The 11,909-nt window shown below is 35.1% G+C and overlaps 3 protein-coding genes across 3 annotated transcripts; 2 read left to right on the plus strand and 1 right to left on the minus strand.

Annotated features, from left to right (window-relative positions):
* On the minus strand, positions 1-3,459 carry LOC122601654 (receptor-like protein EIX1). Its single transcript, XM_043774396.1, has 2 exons — positions 3,339-3,459; positions 1-2,810 (listed from the first exon to the last, which is right to left on the minus strand). The coding sequence occupies exons 1-2, from the start codon at positions 3,457-3,459 to the stop codon at positions 1-3; spliced, it is 2,931 nt and encodes a 976-aa protein (XP_043630331.1).
* A 686-nt stretch (positions 3,460-4,145) lies between these two features.
* On the plus strand, positions 4,146-8,350 carry LOC122600676 (ABC transporter I family member 10). Its single transcript, XM_043773430.1, has 6 exons — positions 4,146-4,251; positions 4,380-4,584; positions 5,205-5,291; positions 5,415-5,540; positions 6,240-6,362; positions 8,043-8,350. Exons 1-6 carry the CDS (start codon positions 4,202-4,204, stop codon positions 8,250-8,252), a joined length of 801 nt encoding a protein of 266 aa, XP_043629365.1. The 5' UTR covers positions 4,146-4,201; the 3' UTR covers positions 8,253-8,350.
* A 2,012-nt stretch (positions 8,351-10,362) lies between these two features.
* On the plus strand, positions 10,363-10,971 carry LOC122599301 (uncharacterized protein C6G9.01c). Its single transcript, XM_043771795.1, has one exon. The coding sequence runs from the start codon at positions 10,392-10,394 to the stop codon at positions 10,887-10,889; it is 498 nt and encodes a 165-aa protein (XP_043627730.1). The 5' UTR covers positions 10,363-10,391; the 3' UTR covers positions 10,890-10,971.
* The last annotated feature ends 938 nt before the right edge of the window (positions 10,972-11,909 follow it).

The following is an 11,909-nucleotide window of genomic DNA, read 5'->3' on the forward strand; positions in this document are numbered from 1 at the left end:
CTATTCCTGTGCCTTCTTTTGAAATATTGCTTCCAACACCTTCACATCAACCCGGTTTTCCAAGGTATCCATAAAGTGAAAGAACTTACATCTTCCACGGCTGATGACAAGGAAAGTGATACACACTATCCAAAATCCGGTAGCAAAACCAACGGCTCCACCAATATAAAACCATCTCTCAAGTTCATCTATGTCACCTTGATCACCACCCTCTCTTTCAGCAACGGGTGATGGTACTGGTAATGTTTTGTCTCCAGGACAATAGTTGGAAAGGGGAAGTCCACACAGTCCTGCATTTCCAATGTACCTTGAAGAATTAAAGGACCGTAGCTGAGTGCTTGATGGAATTCTCCCAGACAAGTTGTTGTATGAAACGTCTAGATCAGATAATGAAGTCATCTGAGACATGCTTGATGGTATCGCTCCTGAACAATTGTTTCTTGATAAATCCAAAATTATAAGTTGTTTCATGTGACCAATTGCCTGTGGAATCTCCCCAAGTAAAGCGTTCTTTGACAAGTTAAGTGCAAGCAATCCACGGAGATCGGTTAGTTCATTAGGGATTTTTCCTGTTAGATTGTTGCTTGATAGATCAATGCTTTTCAACAATCTGAGATTGTTAGTGAATTCACGCCTGATCCCTTGCCATTGGATCATTGCTTGGTCAACATAATCATAGTCTTTCATGCTTCGACCATATGTGGGAACACCATATCTGTGTACGTTTGCTGTCGATAAGAATTCTTCATGAAGCATGGAAGTAAGATTACTGATACATGCCGGGATGGTCCCATTGAGATTGTTCATTGACAAGTCAAGAACTTGGAGATTTACAAGCTGACAAAATTGCAAAGGAATAGTTCCTATAAAATTATTGGAACCAAGGCTAAGAACATACAATCTTGATAAGTTGTCACCAATCCAAACCGGCAAGCTACCAGAAAACCTGTTGCCCCCTAAGTCCAAAAAGGTTAGCATACTGCAATTGCTTAGTGACAAAGGCAATTCTCCAGAGAACTGGTTGCTGTATAAATACAACACTTCAAGTTGAATCCAATATTCAACAGATGTTGGAATCCTTCCAGATAGATCGTTGTGTGCTAAATTTAAAACTCTTAGTTCTTTCAATTGCAACAAACAGTCTGGAATTTGTCCGGAAAATGAGTTATATGAGAGATCAATATGAGTTGTTACCCCATAAGTACCAACAAGTTGGCACAGAAAGTAGATCCCTCCGTAGAACTTGTTTTTGGATAGATCCAATATATGTATACGGGAAGAAACATTCATTATTGGACCATAGAAGTTGTTGGAGCTCAAATCTAATGCTGAAATATAAGTACTTGAAAATAAATCTGGTACTTCCCCGCTAATGTTGTTGGAAGACAGATTTAGATACTGCGAATAATTCAACATGTTCAGAAACTCCAAAGGAATTGTGCCTGAAATTCCACTATTGGCGATATTAAGATAGTGAATTGAAGTAAGAATTTTAGATGTTGGAATCCATATGGGGAAGTGGGGTCCTAGCCTGCAAGAGCTAAGATCCAAATGCTCTACATAAGATAGGATTGACATGTTTGCTTCAGAAGGAACACCTTGGAATTGGAATAAGTTGTTTGAAAGGTCTAGATATTTAGGCTGTGATATTCCAGTCTTTTCAAAGACGGCACCTTTAAGAGAATTGAAAGAGACGTCTAGTCTAGAAAGCTCGGGCAGATCCCACATTTTCTCACTTATAGTTCCATTTAACTGATTATGATCTAGGACCAATGTTTGTAGGGTTGAAAATTTTTGGATGTCATTGGGGATTGACCCTGTAAATTGGCTACTTGAAGCCTCCAACATGGTTAACATGTCTGATGTGCATCCTGCTGACAAGCTTTTCAGAAAATCAGAAAATGTGACAAGTGCGGAGTTGTTGGTGAAATCTAAATACTCCAAACCACAGAGTTTTCCAAAATATTTTGGTATTCCATCTAACTTGTTTCCCGATAGAGCAAGTATGGAAAGTCTACTGCCAGTTAATGGGAATAACCACGTATACATGGAGGAGTTGAGATTATTGTCACGGAGATAAATGGAATAAATATTACTCGTATTAGATGAAGAATTGACAGACAAAGTTGAAGAGTACGGAAGCATGACCTGTGAGAGGTTACACCTCTCCAAATATAAATCTGTTAAGTTTTGGAGACTAAGAATTGCGTTTACCCAATGATTTGCTCTGGCTAGAGAAATTCCGTTCATATTAAGACTCTCCAAATGAGACAGACGAGACAACCAGTTTATGTTTTCAACTGTACAATTCTTTCCAATATCGTCTAGCCATAGAGTTTTCAAATTAGAGAGGTTTCCTAATTCTTGAGGAATAGGTCCACTAAAAGAATTATCAGCTAGTTCAAGGTGACTTAACTCGGTCAAGTAACCAATCCACCTTGGAATGGTTCCATTAAAGGAATTTCCCCTAAGGCTAAGATCAGTCAAGTGGGTTAAGTTTAGCAATGAAGGGCTAATCTCACCTTTAAGACCACACATACCTAAGTCAAGCCTCGTCACATGAGAATTTTCGTTGATGCACGTCACTCCAAACGTGTTACAGTCATCACCTTCTTCGTTGCTGCACGTCACTCCTTTCCAGTTACAGCAATCATTTTCGTCATCAACATCTTCCATTTTAGTTCCCCATGTCGATACAAAATCCAAAGGGTCCCAAAGGATCATAGCTTTGAAACTAAGGAGAGCACGTCTCTCGTTAGCTATGCAAAAACCAGCCTCTCCATCTGTAGCTGCCAATAGCAAAACTAGCACTGAAAAAATAAACAAAACATGCTTGACATTTCGAGACATTAGTATATATATTGTATCAATATATGTATGTTGAATCTTCTTGTGTTTTTTTTTTTTTTTTTTTTTAAAATTATTTTGAGTTTCTTTTTAGCTTTTATAAATGATCAACTGAATGTCTGAATTATATATCATGGTTTATATAAATTGATTTTTGAAGGTGTGAATTCAAGACTTCTAGTCAATTTCAATGATCTTGCAGGTAATGGTGGTGGTGACGGGTAGTGAATTGGTGGCGGCGCGTAGAGCAAACGATGACAGTGGCAGCGGTGGTGGTGGCGTCTACGATCAGTGTAAGTTATCGTTATAATGTGATTTGAATGAATTATTGAAACTTATAGTTTAACAAAATATATACTAATTTCTATAACCCCTTACAATACAAACTGGGAGTTCTTAAATTAGTAATTTTTTTTCTACCAAAAATACCACTGTACACAAACAAAACCCTACACGCTCATCACTTTCCCCTTTGCCCACACTGAACATACATTCAAACACACATATCTCACCATAACCACCTATTGTCGTCAACCACCGCAGTTTATTACTACCGCAGCCATAAATCCCCAAAACATCACCGTTTAGCCGTCGTAATGCCCGAGCATCCATCTAGTGTTAGATATTTTAGTGTAATTGGGTTAACTTGTTTGATCAGTATTGTCATAATAATACATCATATAGGATTGGTGGTACGGAGTGCACGCCTATTTGAATTTATTATGACTTTAGGGGCGAAGCCAATAAGGTACGGGGGTCCAAGGGGCGGTAGCCCCTGGCGGGGTCCAAGGGGCAGAGCCCCTGGCTAGGGTCGAGCTGTAAAAATCCATTAACGGAAATTTTTTATTTCCATTAAATTGCTATAGTAAAAATCCCTCCGAAAATTAAATTTTCGGAACTTGAGGGACTAAAAATGGCAATTTTGAAACCTTGCAAATAACTGCTTTTTGGTGGATTTATACAACCCGTAACAAGATTTCTGATCATTCTCTTTCTTCCTTCTTTCTGGTTCTTTTCTCTCAAATAATAAACACACAGAACGTTCTTAATTCTCTGAATTATATCCGATTGAATAGTTTGGGTGAACTGCCAAATTGATTCAATCTGAAAGTGATTATACGTCTTTCAGAATTTGATTATATCCGGTTATCTGTTCGTTATTCACGAATTTCCCCAATATCTAGTAATATACTATAAATAAACATTAGTTTCCAACATAATGTAAAGAAGCAAAAACTTAAAGGAGTGAATTGCAATAATCCTAACCCAAGCAAATATATTTTTTTCTTTTTTCCCCCAAACTTTGTTGAGGCAATGTTACTGTAAACCAAGCAAGCTACAGAGTAATTTTAATATGAACATAAGTGTTCCTTTTGGCGCCTCTAAACCTCTGTATCGAACCAGGTAATTTCATTGCGGCATTTCATCGAACACCTGGGGTAACTATCCCACTTAATTTGTTAATTACTGTCTTAATTAATTACTCATACTAATTTGCTTACTATTTTTTTTTTCCTGTATATCTAATACAGGAATAATAATAATTATCATAATAATATTGGTGTTGGTGGTGATAATTGTGATTATGCAATTGAAAGTAATAATATAAGCTACTCAATCAGCAATGGAAAGGGGAGATTTATTCCTATTTTAAAAGATTGTTCATTGAAAATTCCACGTGGGCAGTTTTGGATGTTGCTTGGACCTAATGGATGTGGCAAATCTACTCTTTTGAAGGTACAATATTATTATAATTTTTTTCTTTATATAATACCTATTTATTTTTTTATTTTTTTAATAGCGAGTTAGTAGTTAATAGTTAGCCACAGAATACCCCGGTTAGGTCGGTTACATCTGAGTCAAAGACTCGACCTCCTCCGGTGTTTTACACAATGTCAAGGGTACTTAAAATTTTCTTAAATGAGTGAATTTTACTTTTTTTTTTTCAAGGTAAATTTTTTCTTGTAAATATGAAAGTGTTTGTCATAATGTGGCAACTACCATTTCTGATATGACTTGTTGTAATGCAAAATACTGAAATTTGAAACGTTTGTTGGTGGTGAAATGGATAAAGAGTAAATCGTCAAATGTCCGTACTGAAAGTACTAACTTTGATTCATATGTAATGTTGTTATAAGATAAAGGACTCTAATTACCTTATGATTATGTTATATGAGCAATAAATTAGTGTAGTGGCTGTTTGACCTGAAAATCGAAAGTTGAGCTTATCTTACAAATACAATGTTTTTTAAAGTTGGATGCGTCATTTGAATTGTGATTTATGATATGCTATATTCCAAATCTTGGGTTCTGTCAATCAACTTAAATAAGTTATTGATGTAGTAAATGTTGTGCAGATCTTGGCAGGTCTGCTAAGCCCGACAGATGGTTTTGTGGATGTGAGGAAACCTAGAAGTTACGTTTTCCAAAATCCAGATCACCAGGTTAGTGCCAACTAGCAATACGTATTGCAAAACGACCCGTATATCTTCATTTATGATTGTGTATCTGTGTGTGGATTACCTCAAGGGCTCTTAAGTTTTATGCTTTTAAAAACCCTGAATTAGGTAGTCATGCCGACTGTAGAAGCCGATGTGGCGTTTGGCCTTGGACAACTTAACCTGACTAATGACGAAACAGAAATGAGAGTGGCAAAAGCATTGACTGCTGTGGGCATGTATGAATATTTACAAGTATGTCATTTACATAATCACATGTGTTGTCATTTTTACACAGTAGGGTCCTTCTTTTTATTGCGAATCTGCGATATGCAAGTATGTTTGGATCAATTTGTTCTTTCCAATAACAATCTGAAATCCTCTTGAAAATAAATTAACCAATTAGCCTTGGAGAAAGTCTGAAAAACCTCTAATCAGTTAAAGTGTTGTATGTTGAGAAATAACTAACATAGAAGTATGGCTGAAATTTGTATATTTAAAAAAAATGGTTAAACTGTAGTGGGAAAGGTCAATTGACCATTTATGTAACTTGGTTCGAGGACCAGTTGTCATGCAACGTTGAACGTTTGCTTTGTTTTTTGTAGAAGATATGTTTACTATGATATTTACTACTGTTTTTGTCATCCAATTTTTATTTTTTTATTTTTGTCTAGCATAAAGCTTGCTTTATCTGTGAAAGTGGTATGCCACTTCTTATATTTTGGTCGTTGCACGTATGTGCATGGGATGTAAGTCGTCTTGACAACTCAGTCAAGCGCCTGCTTTATTTGCTATGATATAAAATCTAACTAGGGGTGATGGCCTTTTACTGAAAAAGTACTACTGAGTTTCCTGCGATCCTTGGTTACTAGGTAACTTATATAATGTTACAGAGTCTTAGTTGAGACCAGTTGTACCTTTATTTATTCATTCTCGACTGCTTAATGTTGTCAGAGACCGGTACAAACTCTTAGTGGGGGTCAGAAACAAAGGGTTGCAATTGCTGGTGCTCTGGTCGAAGAATGTAAAGTATTGTTATTAGATGAACTCACAACTTTCTTAGATGAAAGCGATCAGGTATGGGTTATTACTTTTCGATTTATGTGAATGTGCAAACCCTTTTGCAGTTTTGCTACTTTCTTCCTTTAAGTTTTGTCTTGACTATCTTTGATCCATGCATTAACAAAATTAGTTTTTTATCATGTCCACCATCATTCCTCGACAATAGTTCCTTCTGGAAAAGAACTTACACCAATATGTATGACTCTTAAGAGTTTAATTAATACTCTGGAAATATATAAGAACTAACACCAATCTGTGGAGATGTGTTTTGTGTCTTCTCTTTATATATTGACATTCAAAGCTATGATCTTTAAGATTCATTTTATATTTTCACTGCTACCTGTGAAGAAATGAGAGGAAGGTTGAATGAAATCCGATATGTTTAGTAAGAAAGAGAGAACTGTGAATTGTCCTCCCAAAATGTGAATTGCTAATAGAGTTAACCTGCCCATATGTTGCTGATTCAATAGCGCAAATTTACCTGGACATACCGTGTCACTGAAAAACTGGGCTGAAACTGTTGTTTGGTTGGTGTAAGCATATGGGGTCCCCAAGAAGGATGAGGTTGGGATGTTCCCATCATCTGGCTGAGGTTTATTTTTCATTTTTAGGTATCCCCGAAGGGCATTTGTGCTTAGCTGTTAGTTAGACGCCTAAAAACATGATTGGAGATGTTGGAACATCTAGTTTGTGAGTATGAAGATAATATTAATTGGAATTGTACAAGTTTAAAATTGAAATAGCAGACCACTAAACATAATGTTAACAAACTCTTTGCTCCTTGGGGTCATCATATAGTTAGTATTATCTTTCTTATAGAGTCAAACTAGTATTTTCTTCGTCTAATTAAAATATCCTGCTCAGGTGATATTGATGGGTGTATCAGGTTTTTTCATCTTAGTTTTTTTTTTGGTGAGAGTTTTTATCCAAAAAACTTCACATAGTTACACCTTTCATGATTCTACCTATTCCATCACCAACCTATACAGACAACTAAGCTTACACAAAGGTCTAAAAACATACTACTATACTTCGTACTATTACTATACAAAGCTTCTAAGAGCAATTAGAAGTTAACAACAGCAGCATCCAAATTGTTAGCGCATTGTATTTCATTACAAGCAAATGCCCTCATGACTAGACAACAAACCCAACTGATCAAAATCTCCCAACTGAAACATAGGCCATCACTATTCAACCTACTGAAATATCCGGCAAAGTCTTAACTTTAATTTCATCAGTAGATTTTATACTTTGACTGCAGTTTTCAAATTAATTGTGCACAACTTCTACATTTCCGTGTATTTCTTTTTCTTATCATGTATTTTATTATCATATATTGCACTTGAGAGTTGAGACCCTCTCTGTTAATTCTTAATAAAGGTTAATCGTCTAATTAGCTTGAAAGAAAACTGGTCAAATGGTTCGCATAGGTTACGTGATGAAAGTTGCACCAAGTGTATTATGAGCAAAAAGCCTCCTGAATCATTTAATTTGAATTTTTTATATTGTTATGATCGTTGACATGCTATTTGTTTATAGAACTTTTCATTAGTTTCGTACTAACAACTGTAGCCCAACCCGTTCCCTCTTGCCACCTTAATTTAGTTAAAAATATTGTTTAAAACAATCAAACTTCTCATCTTGTTTTAATTATTAATCCATCAAGTAGTTTAATGATCTACTGTTTATCAGATTGGGGTGATAAAAGCCGTGAAGAACACATTGAGTAGTTCTAAAGATGTGACTGCATTATGGGTAACGCACCGACTGGAAGAACTAGAGTATGCAGATGGTGCTGTGTATATGGAAGACGGAAAAGTCGTGATGCATGGTGAAACATCAGTCATAATGGATTCTATCGAAGCTAGGAAAACCTCTTATACCAACACTATCAACTCTTGAAAAGCATTTGCTGCATGTATGTAACATAGCATCACTACATTCTAGTCGTCGTGAAATATGTTCTTTTAACGTAAAGAAAAGCATCATATTCATTCTTAGTTTGTTTCCTAAGGACGATGAGTAAAAACAGGCAATCTTTATCGCTGTGACCAATTAACCAAGAATTTATGGGTTCAAGTTTCACTTGAAACGGGTGTATAAGCATTGGCTTTTACTATGAATATACTCATTTATCTTCGGTTATGGAGTAGAAGTGTAGAACCTTGGTTAGTAGATCTTCCCACAATGTTTTATAAGTTGGGGCGTTACTTTGAGACTCGTAAATCAAATCTCAAAATTTTAATAAATTACATTTGTAAATAGTAACACAGGAAAACAATTAAAATGCAGAAATGCAAAAATGAATTTTTATGCAAGGTAAATGCAATATATCTTTCTATATCTCTCCTTTATAAAGTATTTTTATTTTTATTTGTATACATACTTTCTTAATTTTTGAATGTTTTTAACACATGAAAATTATAAATTATCAATATTGTACCAATTTAATTTATTATAAGTTATAATAATATCTTATTTATGGAAACAAACATTATTTTCTATCACTATTAAAAATCATTGAACACCACCGATTAAAAAAAAAAAAGTAGATTTAATCTTACTTTGTACTATGCTAGGTTATAAAGATTTATTATATCTGGCTGAAAATAACCTTCTAGAAAGGCTATAAACCTAACAAAACAACCTTAAAAAAGCACTCCCAAACACCCCACAAATTATTTCGGACGTTTTAAGGTTTAGGATTATCCGGTGTTTGTGTTCTGTTCGCTTGCGATTCATTCCATCTTTCCTTCTCTCCGGCGCCGCCACTTTTGTCGCAATCATTTGACCGACGTCTTTTCCATCCCATTCTTGTTTTTATGTATGTATGCTCTTATATATATAAATCATAATTAATTACTACTAATTACCTTTATTCTTCACTTCCCACATTTTTCATGCTTGTGTAATAAAGGTCCTGCTGCTGATATAGTATATAAATTACTTTTATTTATTTATCTCTTTTAGCTGTTTGATTTTGGTAATAGTTTTGTTGATATTGTCAATTTAAGGTTGATTATTTCTTAATTGTTTATCATAGATGGTTTTGAGTATTATTATTAGCTCTCTAACTTTTTTACATATATGATTAACCAATGCAAGTATTATACCACCAATTTACCAAGTCATTTGAGTGAACGATGGGGACGGAAAATACGTACCAAGAGACTTATTTAACGAGTTATGATAAGTAGAGTCCCACATTGTGTATAACTTAGTAGTATATATACTACTTGCATTAGTTAATCATATATGTAAAAAGTAAAGGGCTAATTGGAATCAACTTGCCCTGCTGTAGCTAGTTAAATTCGTAGTTTGATGATTATTAGGTGAACAATTATATCAGTTTGCAGAAGAATCCAAGAGACCGATGACCATATAACCAGTATTGACTGTATGTGGCTTGTCGTATGTAGTGTCTTGTGATATAGGAAGTCTAGAAATGATTAAGTGTTACCTCTTTTCTGATTTGCATTCAGGCAGTTATAGATGAACGTCTAATATACTTTGTTACTTAAAAGGGGTTTTCATTTTAGGGCTCAAAAGGGCTAGTTTTTGCTCTCATGTAAACTTGTAGGAGATCTCTGGCATTGACGTTCTGTTCATAAGTATTAGACATATATTAGTTTCTATATATCAAGTTTCCATATATTAGTTTCTATGTATCAGTTTAGGCTACTCTATAAATATAGCCTCTTGTAATCCTTTTTAATCACAATACAATAATACAATAACAATTACAAGTTAAAGGCTTTCGTGACTTGTGCTTTTATCATGTTATTCCTTTGGCTGGCAAGATTGAATGGTGTGTCTAGTTATGCAAAAATTTTCTTGCATATAGGCTGTATGTATTAGGAAAATAGCCAATTAACGAAATTGATGAAGAATATATGAGAAGCAATTTATGTTAATGGCTCATTGGTCCGATCTAGAAACTATGTGGCAGAGCCTTAAATTATAGTTTTATACTCCTAGTGTAGAAATATTTCGTTCTAAAGGTATCTAGATATCCTATTTTGCAGATTTGTGACTTGGAAAATGCCTAAAAAGAATTCATCTAAGAAATCAAAATCTGGCCTACAGAATCTTGATGTAGCTCGTTGGGAAATGCCGAAAAAGAGTTCATCTAAGGCACCAAAACCAGTGTCACTGAAACCGAGCATAGTAAAGGAGAAACAATCCTCTACACCCGGGACATTTGGAAAGGAAATCGAAGATATATTTTCTAAGAAAAGAAAGAAACCTGAGCAGCAGAAAATCAATAAAATGGCAGAAGGTGTTGCCGGGAAGCCTAGCAAGTTGGATAAAGAACCCAGTAAAGATTCAATAGATGATTCATCATCTGTGAAACGAAAGAAAAAAATGAAAAAATCTGGAGGGTCTAATGTGGATATGTTTGAAAATGAACAACCTGCTAAACCCAGGAGGAAAACTGCAGACGGACTAACAATTTACAGAGAAGAAGAGCTAGGGTTCGGTAAGCCAGATGCCGGAGGCACCCGTCTCTGTCCTTTTGATTGCGATTGTTGTTTCTGATCTTCAAAAAGATGAGCATATTTTATATGATATGTAGTTTTGAATTGTATAATTCAAGTGCTTGTGCAATTCTTTTCTTCTAGCTCTTGGTCCCCAAGACGGGTTGATATGTGTTACTATTTCAAAAGTGTTCGTGGTCAGTTTAACGCTGAGTAATCTTTTGGTTGTGATATCAAAACCATAGAATGTTAATGATGATTAATTCTCCCAAAATCAAGAATGAGTATGTCTTTTTTTACTTTGTGGTCAGTTGGCTGATCTAAAAGGTACAGTTGGATTAGTATAAAATGTCCCCTTGGAGGTTTAGGTATAGTTATCGGATCATTAGACCAGAACTTCCTAATGGATATAGAGATTTTATGCTTTTGGAACAGAGACATATTATGATATTAATGTTGGTTGCTATTTTCTCATACAAACTCTTGGTTAGAAATACACCATGAAGGCTATTTTCTCATGGTTGGGTTACATTTGGTCATCAAGGCCCACATTCTCATTGTCTGCATTTGCTGTTCAATTACTTTACAGATATTAATGGAAAAAAAGTAGTATGTTTTGATGTAACTAAAGGAGAATTTGGGTTGATTGCTATTCCATCAAACACTTATACAGAAAAATTTTGCCATTTCAAAAGGGTGATTGTGTGCACTGAAGGAAATTTAGAGATCCGTAGACATGGTCACTAACTCACTATACACTACTGGCCTTTCTGGTCTAGACTTTTTCACTTTTAAGGTGCTGGGCAGATTCCAGCAATCAGCATCCCGAAAGTATGTCATTTGTATGCAAGTAAACTTACATTCGTGAACAAAATGGGTTTGGAATATAGGTCTTAAAAAGGTATAGTTTTAATTATCGGCTAAACGTCTAGGAGATCTTTGGCATCAACATTTTGTTTCTATTCATTGGCCTTTTTTGGTCGTTGGGTTCGTCGATAGGATTCATAAGTGGCTCACAGTAATATAGGCTCGGGATAAGATTGTAGATCGAGTTGTATCACATAGACTATGGCAAGAAGAA

The sequence above is a fragment of the Erigeron canadensis genome, chromosome 5 (genome assembly GCF_010389155.1).
Source record: "Erigeron canadensis isolate Cc75 chromosome 5, C_canadensis_v1, whole genome shotgun sequence".
In the NCBI taxonomy this organism is placed as follows: Eukaryota; Viridiplantae; Streptophyta; class Magnoliopsida; order Asterales; family Asteraceae; genus Erigeron; species Erigeron canadensis.

Coding starts and splice junctions, on each gene's coding strand:
- LOC122601654 (XM_043774396.1), bottom strand. CDS start 3,459: ATGGATGCTCGGGCATTACGACGGCTAAACGGTGATGTTTTGGGGATT. Junction 2,811..3,338: donor TGAGATATGTGTGTTTGAAT/GTATGTTCAGTG, acceptor TTATTTTTTCAG/TGCTAGTTTTGCTATTGGCA.
- LOC122600676 (XM_043773430.1), top strand. CDS start 4,202: ATGAACATAAGTGTTCCTTTTGGCGCCTCTAAACCTCTGTATCGAACC. Junction 5,292..5,414: donor TCCAAAATCCAGATCACCAG/GTTAGTGCCAAC, acceptor ACCCTGAATTAG/GTAGTCATGCCGACTGTAGA. Junction 5,541..6,239: donor GCATGTATGAATATTTACAA/GTATGTCATTTA, acceptor TAATGTTGTCAG/AGACCGGTACAAACTCTTAG.
- LOC122599301 (XM_043771795.1), top strand. CDS start 10,392: ATGCCTAAAAAGAATTCATCTAAGAAATCAAAATCTGGCCTACAGAAT.